The 26,581-nt window shown below is 46.5% G+C and overlaps 1 protein-coding gene across 21 annotated transcripts in view; it reads left to right on the forward strand.

The window, feature by feature from the left end:
- Window positions 1–26,581, forward strand: part of DYSF (dysferlin) — a 203,049-nt gene that overhangs the window by 135,992 nt on the left and 40,476 nt on the right. For 8 of the 21 annotated variants that reach the window (XM_053663332.1, XM_053663336.1, XM_053663340.1 and 5 more), the window contains 4 exons: window positions 4,839–4,940; window positions 5,057–5,218; window positions 6,306–6,471; window positions 6,996–7,072. In XM_053663332.1, the coding sequence (XP_053519307.1) occupies window positions 4,839–4,940; window positions 5,057–5,218; window positions 6,306–6,471; window positions 6,996–7,072 (507 nt within the window). Of the gene's footprint in view, window positions 1–2,094; window positions 2,137–4,838; window positions 4,941–5,056; window positions 5,219–6,305; window positions 6,472–6,995; window positions 7,073–13,250; window positions 13,314–26,581 lie in introns of all 21 variants that reach the window. The other 13 variants (XM_053663328.1, XM_053663334.1, XM_053663338.1 and 10 more) reach the window with 3 other exon arrangements.

The following is a 26,581-nucleotide window of genomic DNA, read 5'->3' on the forward strand; positions in this document are numbered from 1 at the left end:
CACAGGTGAGATGTCAGAGGGCTGTTAGCACCTTGGGTCACCGGGCAAGGGTTACTTCGACAGAATTCAGAGAAGTTAGAGAGTAGGCTTATAAGAATTTTCTGGAGTGGTTGGGGAGACTTTCTGGAGAATGGAATGCTCAAACTAGTCCCTGAAAGATGTGTTAGGTTCCCGAAGAGGGTAGGGGGCTATTCAAACAGCGGGAGCTGTGAGCAGACCCAGGGGAGGGGGGGCTTGGTGAGGACCTAAGGATCAGGCTGCAGCAGACGAGTGTGTTGGGAAGGAGGGCAGCATATGTTGGAGCCAGCTCTTTATTCACACACCCACTCAGCCGGTTACCCCTCCGCCCCTCCCGCAACTCTCCACTCACAACCCTTCACTTATTGCACAGGGGATTCGGCTGCGGTCCATGCGTGCAGAATTGCTGGTTTAGTGGGAGACACAGACAAATGAACACCTGGAGATGGCGCAGGGTGGCGTGTCTTTCAATTGGAGAGGGCCAGGTTGCTCTGGGGGATATGGGGATGCTTAACTTAAGCTCAGGGCCCCAGGGAAGATTTACATGGAGACCTGAAGCTGAGCAGGAGGTAGCAGATGAATTGGGCAGAGGAGCATCCAGACAGAGGATCCACAAGCTTCAAGCCTCTCAAGTAAAGATAGTGCAGTGTCTCCTGCGACCTGCCAGGGCAGGCCTTGAGCATGTACAGGGGGGTGGCTTGTCATTCTCTGGGGTCCTGGAGGGGAAATTTATCTGTTGCGAGGTGAGACAGAAGTGGGAAAGAACTAGAAGATGAGGGGTCTTGGAGGCCACGCCAAGCAGTTCCCTGCCCTGAGTGGGTGGGGAGCCTGACATCCTTGTATAGTGCTCCTTGGCTGCAGCTCACAGCAGGCCTTTGTTGTGGGGATGGCTGTGAAAATGGGGTACAGGGACAACGCTTAGCGGGATGCTGGTGAACCCAGGCAGGAGCAGGCGGCGGCCCCAGCTGAGGAGAGAAGACAGGTGGGTGCATGTGCAAGCGATTTAGGAGGCAGAATTGCCAAGGCTGGGCGATCAGTCAGACATGGTGACAGGTGGGAGGAGAGCCGAGGACGGCATGGGGCTCTTTGGCCTGGTTGTCAAGGTGGGTGTCGAGGTGTGTGGGTTTCTGAGACGACACTTGAGAAGAGCAGGTTTTGAGGGGGAGGTTAGAGAATCCAATCTGGGACAAGTGCAGTGTGGGAGGCCAGCGGGACGCAGGGATGGACTGAGCAGTAAGAGGTTGGGACCGTGGGTGTGGTGTGTAGGAGAGATGTTTGTGAGCAGAAAGCCTAGGAGAGGGCTGGCCAGAGGAAGGGACTCAGTAAGCAGGGGGGGGGGGCAGGGCCAGTGTGGAATCAGAGAGGCAGTTTTAGGAAGGAGATCGGAGTCAGTGGCCAGATGCTGCTGAGGAAGAGAGAGCGATAAATGCCAGTGAGTGAGGGGCTTCTGGGTTGAGTTACAAGCAGCTCATTGCCAACTTTGGAGGCAGAAGCTTCCAGGGAGCTGAGCTGAGTGCACCCGGCCGAGGGCTGCATGGCAGTGAGAGGCAGTGGATGGTGCAGCCCTTTTCAGAAGGAGAGAGGTGAGGGAGGGAGGCTGCTGGAGAGGACACAGAGCAGAGGTAGATCTGAGAGACCATCTTTAAATGGGGAAGGAAAAACTCCAGCAGTGTTGTGGAAAATTGGGGAGGACCGGACGAGACTGTGTTATGGGGCCAGAGGGTGTTTAGGCGCAGACGTGCAGTGATAACTTCACGGGTCTGCACAGCAGGAAGCGGGTACGAAGGGCCATCGAGGCAGCATGTAGTCCTGGTGGAAGGGGGCCCTGCAGAGACAGGGGTCCTGGGGAGTGGCAATTGATGACAGGGAGGCAGGCCCAGGGGCGGGAGGGCTGGGAGCCAACAGAGGCACGGAGCAAGGATGCTCTGGGACCCCTGGGGACAGCGAGGTGGATGGAGGTGGTCTTGGGATGAGGATGGTGGCCTCATGCGGAGGAAGCTGCTCCATGGACACATCTCTAACCCCTGTCTCTGCTCCTCTCTTTCTGCTGCCTGTGCTGGGCGCGGCGCTCTCCAGCTGTGTGCACCTGCCTTCTTCCTCCAGGGCCTCCTCCAAACGGTACTGGAGCTCTCCTTTTCCAGGTTCTTGTTCCCTGTCCCCTCTGTAAAAGGTTCCTGAAAATGGGGAGCCTGGTCCTCAGCATACAGAGAAATGTCATCAACTTGGAGGTCAACAGAGCCTGGCAGGAAAGATGGAACATGGAAATTGAGGGATTAAAAGGGATCGAAGGGACTGTGCCCAGAGTTTGGGGGACCTGCAGGAGGGCCTGGGAGGAAATATATGAATGATCGTTCCTGGGTGATTTGGGGAGGTTGCAGCCATGTGAGAAAGGCTTATCTCTCTGTTGCCCCACCCAGGGGAGCTTGGGCGAGGTTCCCTCCCTGACACCTTCCTTTTGCCCCTTTGCATCTTGTGCTTCTGGCCCTGGGCCCACGTTGGACTGGGCATTAGCCTTGAGCAGGCCGTGAACAGCCACGAGCAGGCCGTGAACAGCCACGAGCCGACCTTCAGGCCTCACTCTTTAAAGAGGCAACGCTTGATGTGCAGCCACGGGAGCTGGTGGCCTCGGAGTGCCAAGGGTGGGCTCTCAGCCAGGTGTCTGCATAGCAGCCAACCCTCGTGGTGGCTGTGCAGGCCCTGGCCCTGGCCTCCAGGGGCACCGTTCAAGCGGACTGTGATGTGTGCAGCAGTCCCTAGAGTTGTGCCTCGTGGCAGCCCCGAGAGCCACCCCTCCCTCCGCCCGAAGGCCCTGCCTCTCAGCCAGTCTAAACATGTAGGTGCTTCCTCCTATGTCCTGTCATCTTCACTGTGGGTCTGGAGGAAAGTGGTGAGTTTCTGCACTGCATGCCCTGGCGAGGTGGGGGGAGTCCCGAGGCCGGCATTCTGAGAGACGCTCTCGGGGGCCAACGCTCTTCAAGCCGTCCTGGGAGGTCAACAACAAGGCCAATGGGGAAGAAGTGACACTAGTAGCAATTCAGTAATCAGATGGTCACTGCTGTTTATTAAGCACTTCCTATGTGCCAGACACTCTTCACATTTGTTCTCTCATTGGATTCTCAGAGCGACTTCGAAGGGTATTGTAACCCCGGTCTGTGCATGAGGCTGTGAGTCACAAAGGCCGAGTCGTGTGCCCGAGGCCGAGCGGCCAGCAAGTGACCCGGCAGCGACCAGAGCCGAGGCCTGGCCTGTTTCTAGAGCTGAGCTCCCCGTTGCCGGTCAGGGAAGCGTAGCGCCCTCCGTGCGTCGCTGGGCAGGAGTGACAGCTGGGGCTGTTTGGGAAGTGATGAGGCGAGGAGCCGGCATCATCACTGTGCTCCAGCCGCTCCCGCGGTCCAGGGCAGAGCCTGTGCAGATGGACACGTGATCCTCTGAAGAAGAACCCGGGGCAAGTCGCTTGGAGAATGAACCCAATGATTCCATTGTTTATTAAGTGGGATTACATGAGGCCAGCTCTGTAAAGTGTCCAGCAGAGCCCTTTTAATTACAGTTGCATATCCTGAGGGCCAGGGACTCCGTGTATGGACGTGCGGGTTGTGCACTGCCCTAGTGTCCAAGGGGGTGTGATTTCCAGTGCAGACGTCATGTATTTGTATTTATTATAATGCTTTTCCAGTAGGTGGCAGTAAAGTGTCTTGTTCTAATAAACTAGCGAAGTTACGAGGATCTGATGTGGAAATAAAGGTCTTTAAGAAAGGGACACCTCTCTCTAGTTGTCACAGTGGTGCCCCGTGGGCTACTAGTCCTACTACTGGGAGTTTACATGAACCAGACGTTATTGGAAATGTTGTATTAATTTCTTCAAGCCTCACACTAAGTTTTAGAGGTTAGTATCTTTTAATAACAATTTCACAGATAAAAAATGAGCCACAGAGATGTGAAATAACTACCCAGCTCAGTAAGTGGTGGAGCCAGGACTCAGACCTGTGCTCCAGCCACCATGGGATGTGGTAGTTGCCCAGCCCATGGTACTACCTGCCTCCCTTGCCCCGCTTGCTTCCCCATGTAATTCTTCATGACCTTCGGGGATTCTTGCCCACATCTTTTTGGAAAACCCTCAGAAGGTCAATGTTGACATGTGCTGTGCTCAGCTCTGATCTGCGGTGGTGGAGGAGCCTCCCCAGCAGCGCCTTTGGTGCCTGTAGAGCACGGGTGTTCGCAGGTCTTTCCATACTGCTAGGTGCTCTTTGGCCCACAGTGCACGTGCCCTGTCCTCACAGTAGGCAGGTGTGAGAGGTGGGTGTCGGGACCTGACAGGTGTCTGAGTGTGGGGTGCAGGGGGGCAACTCCAGGGTGGATGGTAATTTGGGAGGGTCTGAGCCAGGAGGCTGGAAAACCAGGCCAGTGGGGGGCACGTAGTCCTCTGTGGGATGGAGAGGGTCTGAGTGGGTGGGCTGGGATGGAGAGAGCAGTGCACATATGTGCACACGTGTGTGCATGTGTCAGGGGGTGGGGTGACTCTGAGCAGCTCATTGGTGCATCAGAGCCTGTGTAATGGGAGAGGGGTGACCTGGGGTTCATTTAAGACAGAGTGATCTGAGCCCTGGGTCTTGGTGCTTGAATTGTGATCCTGGAGGAGAAGGTGCCCGAAGCACTGACTTGGCTCTCTCGTCTCTACCTGCCTGCTTGCTCACTTGGATGTCCCTGCTTCTCTGCTTCTGTCTCTCGTGCATGCCCTCCGTGTCTTATCGGCCCTCCTTCCTCGTCTCTCTGCCGTGGCCTTGCTCCCACCTTTGTCTCTGCCCTGCCGGACATCCCTGCAGTCGGACGACACAGACCTGCCCTACCCGCCACCCCAGAGGGAAGCCAATATTTACATGGTCCCCCAGAACATCAAGCCAGTTCTCCAGCGCACTGCCATCGAGGTGAGCCTGGCTCCAGTGTGGGGGGTTGGAGGGCAGCCTGGACCTTCCCCTTCCTTGCCCATCCTTCCCTGGGGCTTGGGGTCTTTACAGCCACTCCCCGCACTCTGTGTCCCCAGATCCTGGCATGGGGCCTGCGGAACATGAAGAGTTACCAGCTGGCCAGTGTCTCCTCCCCCAGCCTCGTGGTGGAGTGCGGGGGTGAGATGGTACAGTCTTGTGTCATCAAGAACCTCCGAAAGAACCCCAACTTTGACATCTGCACCCTGTTCATGGAAGTGGTGAGCCCAACGCCCCTGCTCTCGCCTCCCAGTGTCCTGCTAGCTAGAATCTTCTCGAAACCCCGAGTAGTCTGGGGGTTTTGTCAGACACCCTGTGGGCACCTGTGTGGGTCATGGCTACTCTCCCACCTCACTGTCTGTGAAAATGGGGAGGAAATGCTCCCACTGTCCTCACTGGAAGAGGTGAGGCCTGCGAGCCACATGGACGGGGCCAGCTTGTGTCCTCCTGCCCAGATCCTGAGTCCGCAGAGTCCCAGGGACCCGTCATGGATGGCTCTTTCCCCTTTCAGGGCAGGCCTCTCCCTGAAGCTCCCCTCAAGGGCCACCGGGGCTCTGGTCTTCTGTGATTCCTCCAAACCTTCCCCAACTCGGGGCTTCCTACCGGGGCCTCCACCAGTGGGCTCACCCCACTGTCCTCAGGCCCCCAGTCCTCTCCAGCCCCCTAGGTTGCCTAGGCCTAGTGACCAGAGTAAGGCAAGCCAGAGGAAAGGAACATGGTTTGCAAGATGAAAGCACTATAGAAATTCCAGGCCCAGTGGCTGTCAACAGGAGCCTTCTCTTGGCTGAGCCAAACCCGCCACCGAAGGAGAGCACATAAATTATTTCAAGTTATGTTCAAAGTGCTTTTGGGGCTGGGGAGGTGGGGTGGGGAGAAGAATCTGGGTCTGTAAGCCAACTCTTGAGTATCCACTTGGGGGGGACTGTCTGCAAGAAATGTTGAGTCCTGGGCCAACTTCTTCCCTCTTCCCCTCCTAGCCAGTGAGGGTTCAGGGAAAGGAGACTTGCTTTCACTTTGGGCTGAGCTGATGTGTTTGGAAGGTAAAGCTGTGGGGGAAAAGCAATAGCCTCCATGTACAGTGTTCAAAAAGGCAGGAGGAAAAGGTGTGTGTTTCTACTTCCCTGGCCAGCTCTTGGGCTGAGCCAGCCGCCACTTCAAAGTTATGGCCACTGGAAGTTATCTGTGGGTGTGCAGTCATTCTCTCTCCTTGGCCTTGTTCTGTGAAGAAGAGACCCTCCCTCTTCTCTCTGAGACCTCCCAGAGATGGGTTTAGACCACCGTTCAGAGCTTCCTTCCTCCTCTTCCCAGATGCTGCCCAGGGAGCAGCTCTACTGTCCCCCCATTGTGGTCAAGGTCATTGATAACCGCCAGTTTGGCCGCAGGCCTGTGGTGGGCCAGTGTACCATCCGCTCCCTGGAGAGCTTCCTGTGCGACCCCTACTCAGAGGAGAGTCCATCCCCACAGGGTGGCCCAGGTAGGCAGAGTGTCTGTTGATGGGGAGGGCCGGGGCAGAGGAGGCTCAGGGCAGGTGGAACTTGCCGTGGAGATGAGTCTGAAGCCATCCCCTTACTGGGACCTGGATGAGAGGAGGTTTCTGCTCTGCTGACCAGAAGGGTAAGGACCTCATCTTCCTTGGGGCATAGCTTGGATGTGGGCTGAGCACACAGGTAGCAGTGCATGTGCCTGTGGGGCCTGAGAGGCGAGGGTTAAAGTTGAGGGAGGAAGAGAGATGCTGGGATTCAATGGCAAGAGGAGGGAGGAGAGAAATGCAAAGAGAGGAAGAGAGAGAACTGAGTGGACAGGGAATGTAAAGGAACGTAGGGGAGGCAGAGATGGGAGAAGAAAGAATTGGGTGGGAGGAAGAGAAAGACACAGATTGAGAAGTGTGGAGAGACTGGCGGGTTTTGTCTCAGTTACCTGACCGAGACTGGTGGCTGAGAAGGGGTGAGATCCCTGAGGGAGCCCCCTCTCAGGCCAGGACACTGCTCTCTCCTACAGATGATGTGAGCTTACTCAGTCCCGGAGAGGACGTGCTCATTGACATTGATGACAAGGAGCCCCTCATCCCCCTCCAGGTAGGATGGTGCTGGGTCCCTGGGGAGGGACACTGGTTCTCGCCAGGCGCTGGCCCTGATCGCTCCCCCACTCCCTTCCTGGTCTCTCCCACTCCATCTGCTCTCCCTTCCGTATCACGTGGCCTCTACAAGAGATCTCCCTCTGTACCTTGGCTGGACACTGTACAGATGGAGGGGCCTAGATGGAGCTTTTAGTCGGGTTGGGAGGACGCTGTTTGTGGTTTTCTGGGTAAGACCTGATCATTTCCCCCAAAGCATGTGAGAAAAATGGCCCCTCTACCTTGAGGTCCACGTTGAGGGTTCTCCCCTGGAGATTGTCCAGGAAATCAGGGTGGGTGGGAGGAACAAATGAGGCAGAAGGCAGATTGGGTGGGAGTGACTGGGTACTTACTGGGTGCTCCAGTCCTAGAGTCTAACCTGAGCCAGGACCCTCTGGACTTGTGCTTGCTGGCAGTTGGAGGCAGCTCAAAAGGAGGGGTCTGCATCTAAGCCAATAGTCTCTCTACCTCCTCCATCCCTTCACCTCCAGGAAAAAGAAGGGAGAGGGGCCTTATTCCGAGGGTATCCAACCCTGCACAGGTCAGAGGCATTCCTTCGCTGTGCTCTCAGCAACAGGGCCCACTGGTAAGTCAGACACTATGGCAAACCGCAGGGCAGGAGGTCCGTGGTGTCTCTTACTGAGGAGGAAGCACTCTGGGTGCTGTAGGCCTGAGACCAACCAGGGGAAATGGAGAATGGCCTCACAGCAAGCACAGACCTCAAACTAGCCATTTTTTCTGCATTGACACCTTCCTCTTGGCTTTGTACAGTGCTGCTCACATTCCTGGCATCTGGGGCTCCCAGAGCGCTGGGACTGCCTTCCGCAGAGCCTCTCAGTCTTCGGCACTTGTGTCCTCAGGCCCACAGCCTGTTTATTCACCCAGGGATGGTGCAGCACTTCAGAGGGTTTTGTTTTCTATAGAACCCCAATCAAATAACAGTATTGAGAGCAGGTGAGCAAATTTGGTGCTCAGGATCCTCAAAGCTGTCCCTGGAGGTGTGTTTATGGGGGCTTCTCCCTGTCATTTAGGACTGCTATATCTGCTGCTTTCTCATTTGCTCATCATTTCACTTCCAGGGGAATGTCTCATGTTCAGCCCTGGGCCTCCCTGCTGCCAAAACAAGAGGTGTTGCTCTACAGGGGGTCCAACCTGCAGTCTGCAGGCTGCATGCGACCCAGGATGGCCGTGAATGTGGGCCAACACAACATCGTACATTTACTTAAAACATTATGAGATTTTTTTGTGATTACATGTCACAGTGTATTTAATGTGTGGCCCAAGACAGCTGCTCTTCCAGTGTGGCACAGAGATGACAAAAGGTTGCATGGTTTCACTGTCAGAAGTCCCAAGCTCTCCATTTCTCCTATGTCTGTGCCGGGGCTCTGCCCCATCATTCTTTCTGCTGGGGACACTTCTGGCAACTCCTGGTCATTCTTTGAGGCTGAACTTAGTTGTGGTCACCTCCTTTCAGGATTCTTCCTTGGCTCCCCTGCTTTTCCTGCAAGGCTTGTCTTGATCTTAGTCATTGCACTTGCCCTAGGTCCCGCTTGTCTCTGTAATCGGCATCATCTTCCCTAGAGTAGGCTCAGGGCAGTATGGGGCACAATCCTCTTTATGTCCCAAATGGCCAGCAGAGGGCCTGACTTAGCAGGAGGTGTTCAATGAAGTCTGCCTGGATTGGTGGATGTGCGGGTGGATGGACAGATGAAGGCATAGATGACCTGCCTACTCTTTGTAGGGGGTCTAAGAAGGAGCTTCACTTAATGGGGAAACCCAAGTGGAAATGTCGGATGTCTCTACAAAGCACTGGATGCTAGTGCTTTCTGGCCTGGGTAGGTGTTCGTAGATGAATTAGGCAGATAATTAGCCCCAAACCCCGGTCTGCCTGATCCTGGCTCCTGCTTTCCACCCCCTCAGTGGGCTGTCTGCGTCTGTGCAGGGAAGCAGACTCCAAGGGGGAGGGACTATTTGGGGTCCTGCTGGCTACAAGCACAGCCAGAGGCAGACGGTGAGGAGGTGCAGTTTGGTCATCCTCCTGATGTTGACATCAGTGAACTGGGGCAGGGGTCTGAGCCAGAGCAGGTCTATCCTCTTTTGTGGGAGCACACATCCCCTCTGGCTAGAGCTACTGGCCAGGCAGAGGTTAGGGAGCTGGGATCTAGGTTCCTGGATGTGTGCTCACATGGGGACAGGCTCACAGGGTCTCAGAGGTGGGCAGGAAGAAGGAGGATGTGAGATCAACCTGCTCTGATGGAGGAGGCTTGGAGTCTGTCCTCACTGATCGCCCTGTCTGATGGAGGAGACAGAGCCCTATTCTCAAGGAGCCGGAGGCCAGCATGGAAACCAGTCCTGGTGTCTAGGAAGTCCTGCCCTTATGGGGGCTGTTGGAGGATTTGGGGAAAACTGATTTTGTATTGTATTTTCCTCTGAGATGCATTGGTTAGGTTTGGCTGGTCCAGGAAATCTTTTACTTACTCCACCTTCCCACACACCCCCTGGCACTTGGGAGAACTAGGCATTCTGAGGCTGGTCCAGGAGGCAGTGGTTCCCCTTGCAAATGCTTTGCCTGATAATTCTGGCTGTGTTCTCGTCCCTTCCCTGCTCCTCCAGTGCAGATAGAATGGTAGCCCTGGCCTCTGGGGAGGGGAGAGACAAGAAGTCTGGAAGGATTTGGATTTCTCCTGGCTCCTGTTTGTTGAGCCCATGTTTCTCGGCAGCCTGTTTCATTCTTCCCATGAAGTGGCCCCAGCTTCCCTGCTCACCAGGTCCTGCTGTGGACCCAAGCTGAGGGCTCCCTCCCAACTTCAAACATGCTTTTACCAGACCTGGCTTTTGTCTCGTTCCTTCAGTCTAGTTACTCAGTTGCACCCTCTCTGCTGATGAACCTTCTCACCATCATCCACCCAGTTCTTGGGATGAGCCTGCCCCATGTTAGAAAATATCACCTCAGATTTTCCTGATGCTTAGGTCATTGTACTGACATGGTTGAATGTTTCTCAAGGATCTAGAAATGTTTTGGTTTCTGTCAAGAGCAGCCAGTTCTAGAGAAGACCACAAATGTATGTGTAAGGCAGATGTCTCTACTCTGTCTTCTGGGGTTCATTTGATGAGCACCTGCCTCGGGGTGAGGACAGTCCCTCAGGGTGGGTGCCTGACCTTGGAGACTCCTCTCCGTGGCAATGAGGGCTGGATGAGCTGACTCATGCAGGTTAACTCCACAGTTTATTAGTTGTCTGTATGGCTGTCTTCGTGTAGATTTTAGAGTTGTAGCCTGCTGGTGGCCTTTGTCTGTGTGTATACGTATGGTGCATGCATGTGAGTGCGTGTGAGGGGTGGGGAGAGGCTGGGAGCCAGTGTGTGTGCCAGCTCCAGAGAGTGTGTCTAGCCAAGGTGGTGGTGTTGCAGGAATCGTGACCTTGATCTCTCACTTTTTGAGGGTGGGCCTGGGCATATCCTCAGAGAGGGGGCAAGGAGGTCTTTCATTGTATCTAGTGCTCTGCCTTAGAAATGGATATGTTATTCATTTTTTTCTGATTATAACTATACATTTGTTATGTAAAATTTGGAGAATATAGAAAAATGAACAAATAGGCATGCATTGCCTCCAGCCAGGAACGCGATCTGAATGAACGGCAGCCGGCAGGTCATGCTCTATCCTCGCCTTTCCCTGGGCTTCTCTTTCTGTCTCTGATTCTGTCTCGGAGTCTGAGTTGGACTCTGTTTCTGTCTTTAAAGCAAAATCGAGGGCTTTGTGTACTAAGCTGCTTTTTCATTGAGCTAGTTCTCCGTGTTCTGGTTATGAAGAAGGGAGAGCCACGGTGTGTAGGAACACAGAATGCTGCTCCCCCACTTCTTAGAGAGAGAGTCTTGAAGCTCAAAGTAGAGGTGACACCCCCTGTCCACTTGCTTGTCACCCCCCCTTTCTATGCACTCAGATGCCCCTGGAGTCACCTGGTGAAGGGTGACACTTGCCATCATTCTGAGAGACTCCCCTGGGTATGGGGTCTCCTTGTTTAAGTCTGCAGAGAAGGATAACTTCGGGGGGTGGGGACTATGTGTATGTTGAGGAGGGGTAAAGAGCAGAAGAACACTGGGGACATTTTCAGTCTGGTGGGGAGACAGATGAGCGATGTGTAGCCGATTTAAAATGAGATGCTCAGAGTGACGTCAAAGTGGTGAAGTGCTTTATTAGTAAGGACACCAAGATCTTGGACTCTTAGTCCTTGGAGGTCACTGTGGCTAAAGCAATCAGGAAAGCTGCTCTGAGGGGGCGGGGCTGGAACAGCAGAGGGGAGAGGAAGGCTCTCCGGGTGGGTAGAGTGGCTGGCAGAGGTTTCACAGTGGGGCTGCGCGAGTGTGTGGTGGGCTCGGGGTTATGGAGGAAACCCAGGCTCATGTGGAGGAGGCGTCCCAAGGCCCGCAGACCCGTGCCTCACGGCTGTGGGGTGCGGTGGGCGGGGTGCTGGGCCTGGCTGCTCCCTGCCGCCCCAGCTCGGGCTAATTTTGAGCTGGCTGCTCCGGTTATAGTCTTTGGGACGCCGTGAAGGTGGAAACGTGCTCCCAGAACCGGAGCAGCAAATTATGCCTGAGTCCCAAAGGGGAACGTGTAATTTCGGAAGCTGGACCAGATCTTTGGAGCACTATGTTTAGCTTTATTTTTTCTCCCTCTTGCTCGGGTGAACTGCCGGTTTCCCTCTCACCTTTCTAAAAACGAACTGTATTAAAAATAACAGAAAGGCTTCTGTGAGGTTCAGGATGAGAATAGGAGGGGTGGAGCTGCTGTTTGGCCCAGCCGGTCTCTGGGCAGCTGGGGGTTTCACACGGAGTTCATCTGGTCTGTTCTGGGGGTCACACCACACCCACCAACATCCAGCGGCCTGGCTGGGTGCCCACTGGCCTTTCCGTCTTCCTGCCCAGCTCTGGCTCTGACCAGTCCTGCGGGCTAGTTTTGGGGAGGTGAGGGTTCCCTCAGTGACCCCCTCCACAGAGCAGGAGCGGGTCTGTAGTTCCCAGTCCTTGGAGGCATCATCATCCGGGTATTCCTGAACCCTTGCCAGTCCTCAGGTGAGCGTGTGTCCCTGGGCAGGATGCCCAGGAAGGGAGGGTGGCTTGGGGCTTGGGCTACTGTGGGCATTCCAGAGGTCCCTGCTCAGGTTCAAAGGAAGGGAGGGTCTAACCATGGGAGCCCTGGGTTCAGCTGGTCTCCCACCTTTCTAGTCCTGTGTGCTGGGCCCTGAATGATTCCCTCTCTCTTCAATGTGCTGTGCTTCTTTCTCCCTCTATCTCTTTGTACTTGCCAGCCCCGTCTCTCCCCACCTGGAAGGCATCTCTTGGTCTTGTCCATCTAGACTAGTATCCATCCACAGAGAGCCCCATCTCTGGGACTAAGGTCATGGCCTCTGAAAAAGTCACCTGAGGCCCTCTGGACCCTGTGGCCTAGAAACCTACCCTATGAAACATTGATTCACAGTCCCAGGAGATGGCAGGCAAGGATCTGATGTCAGAAAAGAAGGCAGAAAACTTTCTGTAGTATAAGGGGGCATGCTGGACCATAAAACTCTTAGATCTACCTTATACAGGATTTTGGGAAAGGCACATGGTGCCCTGGTTCTTGACCTTGAGGAAAGAAGACTCAGAAACCTGCACTAGGTTAGGAACAGGGCCCAAGCAGGGGCTGGTGTAGCTCAGCTCTTAGAAGGAACCACAGGGATGATGGGGAAGTTTAAAAGGAGTGGGGCCATGAGAGAGTGGCACTGGGTCAATGGTGCCAAGCAGTGAGAAAGCAGGCGAGATACAGGCACCAGCTGTGCCCCTTCCATGTACCTCACCTGTGCTAGGTGTGCATGGTCTTTATCTCGTCCTCACTTGCCATCGCCATGTGAGGTGCGACAGATGAGAATGCCGACTCAGAGGTCAGGGGGTTGGCCAAGGTCATGCAGCTGGTAAAGCAACGGGGCCAGGATTTGGCGCCAGTCTTGTTCAACTCCAAAGCACACGTTCCTCCCACAACTTGCACTGCCTCCCTGGAGGGAGAGCAGAAGGCGTCTGGTCGGAGAGCAACACTTCCTTGGGGCTGTCCAGCCTTTCGGGAAGTGGTTTCTCTAAACCTGTTGCTAACCAGCGTGTTTAATTTGTAGCTTGCAGATGGTCTGTCGGGTTTGGCCCCCATTAACATGACATCTTCTCCATCCAGTCCTCATGTATGTATTGTTTACCTATTTGTGGGTTCCTTGATTTTCTTGGGGGGGCTGGGATGAGGAAGGGATGAGGAGGGGGAAGTGGAGGGAAAGAAAGGAAGTTATTTGCTGAGTCCCAGCAGAAAATAGTTACTTGTCTTGGGCTGTGATAAAGCCAGTGGGGAAAAAGCTAAAGGCAGATTCACAGAAACATCCCTGAGTTATCTGTTGGTGCATGCTGGGATTTTCCTTAATCCTGTTTACTTGCATGAGGACTGGGCGGGGAGGGGATGGTTGGGGTTGCATGGGCCAGTGGAAACAGGGAAGTCTCTAAATTAGACTCTGACTGCTGGGACGTGGGACACGAGAAACCTCTGGGGGCAGTGGCAGGTTGACTTGCTCTGCCCTTCCCAGGGGAATGAAGGGCATGCGTGACTGAGAAACCCTGGTGGTCCCCAGCAGATTCTGAGAGGTGTGCCGATGCCCATGGTCAGCCCCTTCAGTTCCGAGGAGGGCTGCTTCTGTCCACCTGAGCTGATTTCCTACATGTCATCTGTATGGGTCATGAGTCCCTCCAGGAAGAGGACTTTGGTGCGTGGCCTTCCACACACACTCATGAAATCCCAAGCTTAGGGCGGAGGGGAGCAGCCCCTGACCTGTAGGGGAGGCACAGAGAGAGGAAGGGCCAAAAGCTCAAGTCTGTTCATGGCGCTAAGGGGAGGCATTGCTGTATTCAGTGTTTTATGGGCTTTTAGGAGAAGACAATCTATATTTAAGATTTTTTTCTAATTTATCTGTTGTAGAGAATATAGGAAACACAGAAAAGTGTCAGGCAGAAAGTTAAAAACAGTTGTATTCCTGCCAGTTGGAGATAAGCCTGTTAAGATTGTGATATGCCCACATTTTTAGATAGTTTATGCACATGTACTTTTTTTTACAAAATGGAATCATTTTGTACTTTTTTATAATCTGCATTTTCTTTTACTTAAAATATATTGTGAATGTATTTCCATATCTTTATATATTTTAAAATTGGGTGGCATATCATTTCATCATAGGGACCTCAATAAGGTTTTAACTATTGCCCTTATTGTTGAACACTTAATTTTCTAATTTTTATTATTGTCTTATTTTATGTACCTCAGGGGGTTGATTTTTAATTTAGTTTGTATAGGTCCGGCCCATTTTTTGTTAAGTTTATTCATAGGTATTTTACAGCCATTGTTGCTGTCTAATCAGAATATCTTTTCTTCTTATGACTTTGTCTAACCGGTTATTGCTAGGATATAGGAAAATAATATTTTTACATATTTACTTTGAAACATACTCTTTATTAAGCTCCTTTATTAGTTCTGAGAGTTATTAACTTATTTTGTTGGGTTTTCCAGTTACATAAGATTGTTTTCTTCAAACAATAATAAATGTCACTTTTTTCTAATAGTTATACCTTACACCTTTTTCTAAAATAACATTAAGCAATTGAGATGCTAGTGAGCAAACTTATTTAGTTACTGATTCTAATGAGAAGGCCTCTATTAGTTTTTCATTAATTATGTAACGATTGGTACTTCCTGATAGATATTCTTGATTTTGTCAAGGCTGTGTCCTTTATTATTAGTTTATTAGTAGTTTAAAAGCTGGTATGGGAGTTAAATTTTATCCAGTGGTATTTGGCATTCATCAGGTCGATGGCTGTGTTTTCCATGGTTCTGTTAGTAGAATGTATAACTGCCCTGTGTTCCTGGAGTAAACCCAAACAGGTCTGCTGGTCAGGATCGGAGGGTCACCGCAACTGAAGTCCTCTTGTTCAGTCACTTAAGGAAGGAAGATGGTTGGCCAATGGGAACAGCTGGTTAAACGCAGACTCATTAAACGTCATATGTTATGTACCATAAATAATTTATTTCTAGCCATATCCATGTATCTTCAGTTTTCAATCACTTGACATGCGCTAAGGTATCTTTGAGTTTGGACTTGCCATTTGAGTGTCCCATCATTCTTTGGGTGCAAACCACATCCACAGTGTATTACCTATGTTTTTTTCTTTAGTTCTATTAAAGTTTAATGAGATCTTCAGAATACCTGCCAAAAATTAGTGTGGAGTCCTTTTCAAGTTTTAGGTCCCCTCCTCCCACCTTTTTTGTTATCTCACACATCTTTAACTTCCATAATTAAAAAAAAAAACAACAAACCCAGCAGCATTAAATTAGTTTTCATAGATAAAATGCTCTTTCTTTTTAAATTAAAATTTTATGTATTTTTGTAATATTTGCATTGATCTAATAATGACCTTATTAGTACAGCTGGCATAAATGGGTTTAGGAACAAGCACAGCTGACTCTGGCCAACACACAGTTTACCCAGTGTGAGCTGCAGTGGACGTTCCAGATCAGCTGCAGGCTTGCCGCTGGCTCTGGGCCAAGGCAGCTTGTCAGTCAGGAGAGCGGAGAGTGCTGGTTAATCCTGGTTAAGGGGAAGCTGGCGACTAGAACTTCTAAAGCATATCATTGAGTTAGATTTTGCTATTACTTATTTAGGATTTTTGCATCTCTATTAATAAAGATTACTTTTAGGTTATCTTTCTAGGTCTTGATATCAGGGTTTTAATAGTTTCATAAAATATTTTTTTGTGGTATACTGTCATTTTATCTGCTCTTGAACATTTTCTATGACATTAGAGTTACTATTTCTTAACGTGTTAAATATATTTGTGCCACTTTTTATGAATTTGAATGGCATAAGTTGGAACTACATGATATAAATATTTTAATACTGTTGCTTATGTACAAAATACATAAACATGTAAGTTGATTTAAAATGTTATATTATTAACAGTTATGTAATTTAAGGTGGTGGCAGGTGAATTGTATTTACAGTTTAGCTGGTTAATAGGATACCCATTAACTTTCCTGGAAAACAGTATTATATGAGTTTTGAATGATAAAAGATTTTCAGGAATGCATATCTTCTGTAGTTGCACGCGATGCTTTGACCCTGTATTCCTATGTAAAGTTGGGCCCAGCACCCACTGGAAGGGGACTCTTGGTCACTTTCCACTTTTTAGTCAGTTTGATGTTCCCAGATATTGCCTATTAGTACATATTAAAATAACAAAAAATACTTCAGTATCTGGTCTGCTTTTTCCCCTCATTCCTAATTTTGTAAATATGTGTTTCTTATCTTTATTTTTATTTTTTAAATTTGTTGCCATTTTATTTTATTTTAATATATTTTATTGATTATGCTATTACAATGGTCTCATTTCCCTTCCTTCATTCCCCTCCACTCTGCATACCCTCTCCCCCGATATTTTCCCCCTTTAGTTCATGTCCATGTGTCACGAGTTCTTTAGCTTCTACATTTCCCATACTACTCTTGCCCTCCCTCTATCTATTTTCTACCTACCGTCTATGCTATTTATTTTCTGGACCTTCTTCCCCCTTCTCCTCCTCCTACTCTCCTGTTGCTAATCCTCCATATGATCTCCATTTCTGTGGCTCCGCTCCTGTTTTAGGTGTCCTCTTAGTTTGCTTTTGTTTTAGGTGTGGTTGTTAATAACTGTGAGTTTGCTGTCCTTTCACTGTTCATCTTTTTTATCTTCTTTTTCTTAAATAAGTCCCTTTAACATTTCATATAATAAGGGCTTGGTGATGATGAACTCCTTGAATTTGATCTTATCTGAGAAGCACTTTATCTGCCCTTCCATTCTAAATGAAAGCTTTGCTGGATAGAGCAATCTTGGATGTAGGTCTTTGGATTTCATGACTGGGAATACTTCTTTCTAGCCCCTTCTTGCCTGTAAGGTCTCTTCTGAGAAATCTGCTGACAGTCTGATGGGAACGCTTTTGTAGGTGACTGTCCCCTTATCTCTTGCTGCTTCTAGAATTCTCTGCTTAATTTTAATCTTGGGTAATGTAATTATGATGTGCCTTGGTGTGCTCCTTCTTGGGTCCAACTTCTCTGGGACTCTCTGAGCTTCCTGGATTTCCTGGAAGTCTATTTCCTTTGCCAGATTGGGGAAATTCTCCTTCATTATTTGTTCAAATAAGTTTTCCACTTGTTGCTGTTCTTCTACCCCTTCTGGTACCCCTATAATTTGGATGTTGGAATGTTTCAAGATGTCCTGGAGGTTCCTAAGTCTCTCCTCATTTTTTTTGAATTCTTGTTTCTTCATCCTTTTCTGTTTGGTCATTTTTTTCTTCCTTCTGGTCCACTCCCTAGATTTGAGTCCCAGTTTCCTTTCTATCACTATTGGTTTCCTGTGTATTTCCCTTCATTTCAGTTAGTTTAGTCTTATAGGTTCCTCTACTTTGTGACTAAAATCAACCAGTTCTGTGAGCTGATCACCGGTGTTTTGAACTGTGCACCCAGTAGGGTGGTTATCTCTTGGTCACTTAAAAGTATTACCTCTGGGGCTTTGAGCTGTTCTTCTCAAGCCGTAATGTTTTGGTCTGTTTGTGCCTATTATGTATGAGGGGCAGAGCCTTAGGTGTTCACCAGGACAGGTCAAGCCAGTCACTGGGTTGTGATGCTGTATGTGAGGGTGTGGTCAGAGAGGGGCAATGGCTTTTGTTCTGCTCTCTCTTGGATTTTGGTCCCCTCTGCCACTTCCCACAAGCAAATAGGGCCCTTTCTGGTGCTGGTTCCTGGGTGTGTTGGCTTGTGTACCCTCCAGGACCCTGTGGGTCTCTCCAATGAACTCCTGTAAGTGAGCCTTTCCTGGCACCTTGACCCCTGAAAGTTTTTCCAATTGGTGTTTTTAGGCTTTAATTCCCGTCGCTGGGGTCCTGGGTTGCACGGTCTGTCTCACTGCTTGCTTCTTTGCCTGGTTTATCTGCATGTGAATGTGTGACCGCAGTCAGCCAGCCGCCTTGTGCCCTCACTGTGTCTGCCTGTTGCCACCCCATGCCTGGGATCTGCCAACCACCACCTGTGTGCTTGGGTTGGTCTGGCTGCTTTTTCCTGCCTCGACCCCACTCCACCAACCGCCGGCTCTACCCCTCTTACCAGTCTGGATGAATGGTCTGTTGTTGTACAGTTCAATTTTATTTCTGTTTTGGTTGCATTATTGTTACTAAATCTTTGTTGTCCTTAAATTTGGTTGTGTGAGGAGGTATAGTATTTCCATCTATGCCTCCATCTTGGCTGGAAGTCCCTTATCTTTATTATTAAGCTTAATAGCCCTTTTTCTATTTTATAGTTGTTTTTTATTCAAAGAACCAGCTATTTGAAAATACCATTAGGTTAATTTCTATAGCTTCTAGGCTCAAGTATTTTTAAGATCTCTTCCTGTGAAATTCCTATTATGTATATTTTGGGTACCTTGGGCTATCACTTCATCTCTCTCTCTCTCTATTGCTTCAACCATTTTTTTTGAAAAGACATATTTGCATATATTTTTTTCTAAAAATTCTAGAGTTTTGCTTTTCACACTTAAGTCCTTAACCCCTCTGAACTGATGCATGTGCACGTGTGTGTAAAGTGTGAAGTAGAGATCAGATTTTTCTTTTTCTCAGGCAGATAACCAGTGAATTCATATCATTGCACTATAGAATGACCCGTCCTCTCTCAGTGATCCACAAATGAATGGCCGTGCCCCATATCAGGTTTCCATTTAAGTGCATGTCTGTTTGTGGGCTCTCTATTCTGTTCACTGGTCTCTCTGTCTTTCCTTGCACTAATACTGTGCTGTCTTATTCATACGATTATTGCAGGATCATAAGCCTTGATGTCTGGTAAGGGGAATAGTCCACCTTGTTCATTTTCAGGAGTGTTATTGTTATTCTTGTCCTTTGCTTTCCCACCTCAGTTTTGGAATCAGCTTGCCAATTGTTTTTTGAAAAGCTATTGTGATTTGTAATTGAGTTACAGTGAATTTCTGCATCAGTTTTGGGAGAGCCAATATTTTTATAGTGTTGTCTTTTAATTGTGAATATAATATAGCTCTACATTTATTTAGATTTTTAAAAATGTCTCTCAATAAACTTTTATAATTTTCTCCAAAAAGTCTGGTACTTCTTTTATTAGATTTAGTTCTAGGTAGTTTATGCTCTAGTGTTATTTTCACTTTGGGTTTTTAAGGTACATTTTCTAACTATTAATTTTTTTGCTCATATATAAATGAAATTAATTCTTGAATGCTGGTGTTATATCCAGAAACTTTGTGGAACTTGCCTATTAATTCTACTGATTTGAGGATTTTTCTGGGGTTTTATTTGTGTAGTAAATTATACAATTTGTTATTAATCACAGTTTTGATTCTTCTATGTACTTTTAATTTCTTTTTCTTTTTTGTTATTTATTTTTCTTGTATTAATATACTGGCTAGGACCTTCAGTTTAATATTCTATGTAACTTGGTAATAGAGAGTTTTTTATCTGCTCTTAATTTAAAAGTGCATATTTTTATTTTTCACAAGTATGAAATTTATCAGCCAAATGATTGCTAGTTAGCAAAGAGGTTTTGGTTTTTTTTATCAAGAACGATATTAAATTTTATTGAATGTTCTTTTTGTACCTGTTGAGGTGATCATATGATTTTCTTTAATCTGTTGATGTAGTGAATTACCTTAATATATATACTTGTATATTTTTATTAATTTATATTTATATTTATATTTATATTTATATTTATATTTATATTTATATATATACTTAATGCTGAAACAACTTTTCACTTCTGAAACAATGTATCCTGGTCATGATATAGTATCTCTTAAAATTTATTGCTGGATTCAGTTTGCAGACAGCTTAGGAATTTTTTTTTTTGCGTCTATTTTTATGAGTGATAATGGCCGGAAGTTTTTTTTTTTTTTTAATTTCATTGTCCTTTTAAGCTTTTGATATTTCAATAATACTAATCTTAAAAATACCTAGGGTATATTTCCTCTGTTTCTAGTCTCTGAATGAATAACAAAAGATTACCATTATATCTTGCGTAAATAGTATATTCATTTGTAAACTGTTTAGACTTAGCATTCTTCTTAGGGATATTTTAAACTGGAGATGAAATTTTAAAAATATTTATAGGATCTTTGAGATTTTCTGTTTCTATGTGAGTCACTTTTAGTGATTTATGTTTTATAGGATCTCATCCATTTTTTCTCGAAAATTATTGATGCATTTTATAACATTTTTCTTACTTTATCAGAAAAATTTTTTCTCAATCTAGTTATGCCTCCTTTCATTCCTAAGGTTATATTTTATTGTTCTTGTCAGAAATGAAGATATTTTTGTCTCTTCAGAGAGCCAAGTTTTAGCTCTGTTCATCTTCTATTGTCCTTGTTTTCTAGTTTATTAATTTCTTTTTAAAATTATCTCATCCCTTTTATATATTTTATCTTATTTTATAAGATAAAGGTTTATTATATTTTTATCTTAATTGCTATATCTAGTTTATTGATTTTCAAACATTCTTTTTTTTCAAAAAAATGTAAACTCAAGGCTATAAACTTCCCTCTAAGTACTGCTTTATGCTTCTGGCAGGTTTTGATAAATGGTATTTTCATTATTTTCCAGTTTGAGTATTTTCTGATTTTTGTTATATTTCTTTTTGACGCCTGAATTGTTTAAAAGTATGTTTTAGAAGTTCTGAATTTCCTGGTTCTTGCTGCCTTCCAGCTCAACTGTACTAGGGTTTAGGGAATTTAGTTTGTGTAATGTTTCTTGACACTTGCTTTATGGCCTTGCATAAGGTCAATTTTTGTAACTGTCCTGTGTGCACTTGAAAGGAAGGTGTATTCTCCAAATGTGTTTTTTATACATTATATATCCATTCGGATCAGACTTGTTAGTTGTGTTAGCCTACCTATTATTTTCTGAATTTTGTGTGTGTGTTTTATTAATTTCCAAAAGAGGTATATAAAAATATTCTGCCTTGTTGTGATTTTTGTTGGTTTCCGCTTAGGTTTCTGACTACTTTTTCTTTATGTGTTTGATGCCATGTAATTAAGCACAAACACGTTTTTAATACTTCTATCTTCTTAGAGAATTGAATCTTTTAACAATATGTAGTGAATCCCTACTCCTTTGCCTTTTATAATTTTTGCTAAGGAACTTTGCCTTCAAGTCTGTTGTGTCTCATGTTAATATAGCTACACCAGCTTTGTTTTAGTATTTTTCTGGTACACCCTTTTCTATCTTTTATCTTTCAATTTTTCTGTGACTGTATTAAGTCCTAGCAATTGGGTGGATTTTTAAGATGTGTTCTGATAATATTGTTCTCTTAATTAGTGAATTGAAAAGTCCAGTAAATTGTGTTTATTTATATATTTGGGTTTATTTTTGCTATCTTATTTTACATCTCTATTAGTTCTGCCCCTTTTTTTGTCTTTTTTTTTTTTTTTGGCTTGAGAGATTCACCCCCCCCTTCATTCTTTCTTCTCTTTTAGGTTTTTAAACTATATGTTGTTTCTGTTCCTTCAGTGATAATTATATAAACTTTAATGTACCTATTTAACTGAGCAAACTCTAAGTCTAATTGATATTTACAGCCTTCTCCAGAAGATTACAAGGAATATAGAATGCTTTAACTCTAATCACATACCAATTTATAAATTTTTGTTCAATATTTTAGTTTTACTTTTACAAACTACATTTTTAAGCCTTATCTTTTAAGCAATCAATTTTTCTAGTAAAAAGTAACCCAGTTACTATTTCTTTTCATATGTCAGACTTCTTCCTCCTAGTATCATATTATTTATTTTTCAAACACCTGAGGATGCATTTATTGATTGTAGAGAGAGAGGAAAGGAGAGAGAAAGAAACATTGATCAGTTGCCTCCCATATGAACCCCCACTGGGGAATGAACCCAAAACCTAGGTATGTGCCCTGATAGGGGATTGACCCCATGACCTTTTGGTGTACAGGATGATGCTCCAACCAACTGAGCCCCCTGCCAGGGCTAGCATCGTCATTTTTCTTTAGGAGGTAAAGCTTATAGGAATTCCTTTAATGTGGGTCCATTCATATTTTTATTTCACCCTTAGTTCAGAAACGCTGGTTTCACTGACATGTATTTTCTGTCAGTACTTTGAATGTTTGCTTCACTGTCTCTGGCTTCCATTGGGCTCTTGTCCTAAAGCTGAGGGCTGTTTTTTGTTTTTCTTTTAATTAGGTCTAGACAGTTCTCCATCATTGCCTTTTCCAATATTACATAGTCCCTATTCTCTGTCATTTCCTTCTGGAACTCTGCTTACATCTACATTGGATTGTCCCTATTTTTCATGTCAGTTCAACTTTCTTTCATATTATTTGTACCTTTTGTCTTGCACTCTGGTTAATTTCTGAAGCTATATCTCCTAGTTCACATGGTCTTTAGTTGTTTCTAATAGCTATTTAACCCCATCAATTGAGTTTCTAGTCTTAATGTTATACTTTTTATCTTTAAAATTTCTCCCCCCCCCAAATCTGCTTATTTATTTTGGAAAGTCTCCTGTTTCTTTGCCATATCTTTAATGCCTTTTTTTTAAACAGTTTTTTTTCCTTAAAGTCCTAATTTTGATAATTCTGTTGTGCTAGCAGATCTGTTCCACAGTTGGTGTTCTTAGCTGACTCTTGCTCATGGTGCCTTGTTCCTTGCGCATTTCACCATTTTCGATTGTGAACTCATGTTCCTTGGAACTTTGAGAGTTCTTTGAGGTCTGGATGAAAGTCTCATTCTTTCAGAGAGGGTATGTGTGTACTTTTACCAGATGCCTGGAAATACTACAAACCCAGATTCTCTTAAAACTAAATGTTCAGCTTGGGCTTTTGGGGCCCATAATTAATTTGCATTTTGGTTCCTTATTCCTCTGGATTTTTGCTTACTTATTTGTCCCAAAGATTTTTATTTTACATTCCTATCAGCTGAATCTTTCATTCAAAAAGGATTTTGAAGACATCTATTAATTTAGGTATTTTTACTTGGAGGGTTCCTCTGGTCCTCTAGATTGTCATTTTGCTGGAAAGCAATATCTTTTTAAAAATTTTTATTCTATTACAATTTTCCCAATTCCTTCCCCCTTTGCCCACCTCTGCCCAGCCCACCCCTTGCTCCCACAGTCAATCCCCACATCGCTGTTCATGTCCATGGGTCATTCACACATATTCTTTGACTAGTCTCTTCCCCTTCCTTCCACCGTTATCCCCTGCCTGCCTCCCCTGTGGCCACTGTCAGTCTATTCTATGTTTCCAAGCCTCTAATTCTATTTTGTTCATTAGACTATTTTGTTCATTGGATTCTTCTCATAGGTGAGATCATATGGTATTTGTCTTTAACCAACTGGGTCATTTCACTTGGTGTAACACTCTACAGTGCCAGCCATTCTGTCACAAGGGCAGGAGCCCTTCCCTCCCTCCCTTCCTTCCTTCCTTCCTTCCTTTTCTTTCTTTCTTCTGCCTAGTATTCCATTGTATACCAGAGATTTTTTGACCTGCTCATTTACTGGTGGGCACTTAGCACTATTTCCAGCACTTGGGTATTGCAAATAATATAGTTTTAAGTTTGACAGTCATGGTTGTCTTCCTGCAGGTTGTATTTCCTTAAGGACCAAAAGTCTGTCTTCTTATCTGTGGTATCCTCTGGAGACTCCTATGGGCACAAATTAGTCATTTGTTTTGTTTTATTTTTTACTCAGTTCTTTATCGTACCACTTGTCTTAATCTTCATACCATTCCCCTTGTTTTTAACTTTAATCTCTTCTTACTGTCTGTCCTTACAGAGGGGAGTCCTTGCTTGTCAAATACTGGGAGCTCAGATGGCTTCTGTCCGTCAGTGCAGGGGCTCCTAATCTCAGACTCAGATAAAAGGAAGAAGGAAACAGTCAAAGGATGCTATATTTTTACTCGGCCAGTTAGGAATTCAGCAGGGTGGAGAAGGAAGAAGGGAAGAAGGGAAGCAGGGTCAGAGTCTTTTCTGTTAGGCTAAACAGTTGGTTTTCTGTTTGCCGTGGTGTCCGGTGTTAGCTAGCCAGGTCAGGGCCATGGTTCTTGCCTATGACTTCTATGTAGGAATCTTTTAAGTGGAGGAGACCTAACTCTTTCCCAACAGGCCCACTAGGAGGGGTGTTCTCTTAGGGAGGTTCCTGCAGTCTTTCCTGAGTGGATGTGTCCTTAACCTTGTGGGTGCAGACACCTGATGGGTCAGTTATACATCTTTCACAAGTCTCTAGACCAAGGTTGCCAGTTTGTGAGATTGCAGTGAGAGGTCCTTCTGCCTAGGGGCACGTGACTTTGGGTGTGGTCCAGTTGTGGTCCCTCAATAGGCTCAGCAACCGGGAAGACAAACTGTGATCGGGAATGAGTGAGGAGTCCAAATGAGGAAGGAGAATTCTGTGACTAGAGATTTAGTGGCAGCTGACCAGGATGGGCGGATGCATCTGCCTTCAAGGTGAGGATGGCTTTTGTCCCTAAGCTGGTCTCCCTTCTTCCCTGATGGTGCTGATGTAAACCACTGTCAACAGTGAACCCTTACTCCTAGTTTCCACTAGTTCTAGGACTGACAATTCCTTTTTTTTCTCAAATATATTCTTTCTTTAGATTTATGAATACAGTCTACTTGCTTAGGGTTAAGGCTTAGTGTTGGAGCCACTCTTCTCCAGTGAGGTGATTTTGCCTCTCTTTGCTTTGAACAACCTACACATTGATTTCATGGTCTAATTCTCTAAGGACAGACCCATTTGCCTTAATTGGGGGGAATGCCTCATTGAACAGCTCATGAGTACTGACAACAATTTATCCAAAGACTTTGAAGCAAAGGTTTTCTGAGCGAAGGAATCAATTACAGGGTGTGGCTCCTGAGTGAGGAAGCATTTCCAGAAGGCATCCAAGGCAGTTTGTCTCAGAACTCGTGGTTGCACCTCTGAACTCAAGAGTGTGAGGGAGAGAGAGTGTCTTAACTTTAATAATGCCAGTGGTTTTACCTGCACGTTTGTATATATCCTTGTTTTAATTAGGAAGGTACTTACCTTCATTAAAATAGGTTTCTTAAGGACATGTATTTGGCAATATTGGTTTAGCAAGAATTACTGTATGTGCTTAAAACAAACAAAACTATACTTCTTTAAAAATATCGCCCGTTCAGATGTGTTGCCAGTGCAGCCTGGCCTCCCCCCACTCCCATTAGTTCTGATTAGGGAGGTTTGATGCCTGTCACTGCGTGTGATCTGGACCTTCCTTTGTGAGTCATTCCTTCTCTCATTTTCTGAGCAAATACAAATCGCCCATCAAATGACAAGTGAAGGCACAGGGGAGGCAAGGGGAGGGAAATCAGAGCCGAAATCTGTTAGCTATTTGGAGTAATTGGTTATTTGCTGTGTTTGCTGGTTGGGAAGCAGAGCACATACTTTACGGTCTCTCCTGTTACGGGGGCTGGAGTCACCCGCCGATATTGGATCCTTGTTGCCGGAGCCCTTGGCTCAGGGCGCCTTTCCCCTGCTTGGCATTCCTGTGGTCTCCTCGGGGGTGCACCCCTCCTCCCTGGATGCACACTGCAGGGGGGACAGCCCAGGGTGAAACTCGTCTGGCAAACTCCAGGGCCTCATCAAGGAGGAGGAGGCCCCATCCCCCTTCCACCAGCCATCCTTGCTTCCGCCTCCACTGCAACGAACTCCCCTCTTCCTGAGAGGTCTTTCCCCTGGTCCACAAGGGACCTGTTTTCCCACCCAGAGAAAAAAGGTTCTTCTCTTCCCTGAGGGAAATTCTCATCTTTCCTTGGAAATCTGCAGTATAAGAAGTTCTCTCCGAGGTCTAATTCAATGCCTTTTTTACCCCTGTTGGTCCTGTCACCATCCCTGTCCCCTTCTGCCCCCTAGCCTCAGTCAAAACAGTGCTTGGGACTTGCTGCTGAGTACAAGTTCCCCTGAGGATGCTCAGTGAAGCTTATTAACTGACCCAGTGTCTTTACCTCTTTTACATTCACTGAGACATGGGGAAACAAGACCGAATTAGCAGCAAGTTCAAAACATAAAATATTTCAAAAGTAATATGATTTTGTGTATGGAAATGCACATAGTAACTAGAAAGTCGGTTGACTTTGGCACATAGTAGGCGCCCCCAAAATACTTTTTAAATTGAATTTGAGATAGCTAAGATTAGTGTCTATAGTTTGATGAATGCTTCTGCAGTTCTGGGAAGGCCTTCAAAAATAGTTTTTCTCTGAAGTAGATTGTTGGAACTTTTGGTAAGCAAAACTGTCTACACAAGCAGAATGAAGGTAAGGTAAGCTTTGGCCCGGGCCCTGTTGGAATCATCTCAGATTTGGAATTAGTGATGTCTCATTACTTTCTTCTTAAGTTTGAAGACTCTGATGGGGT

Source organism: Artibeus jamaicensis, unplaced genomic scaffold (genome assembly GCF_021234435.1).
Source record: "Artibeus jamaicensis isolate MK-2021 breed Jamaican fruit bat unplaced genomic scaffold, CSHL_Jam_final contig_3174, whole genome shotgun sequence".
Taxonomy (NCBI): domain Eukaryota; kingdom Metazoa; phylum Chordata; class Mammalia; order Chiroptera; family Phyllostomidae; genus Artibeus; species Artibeus jamaicensis.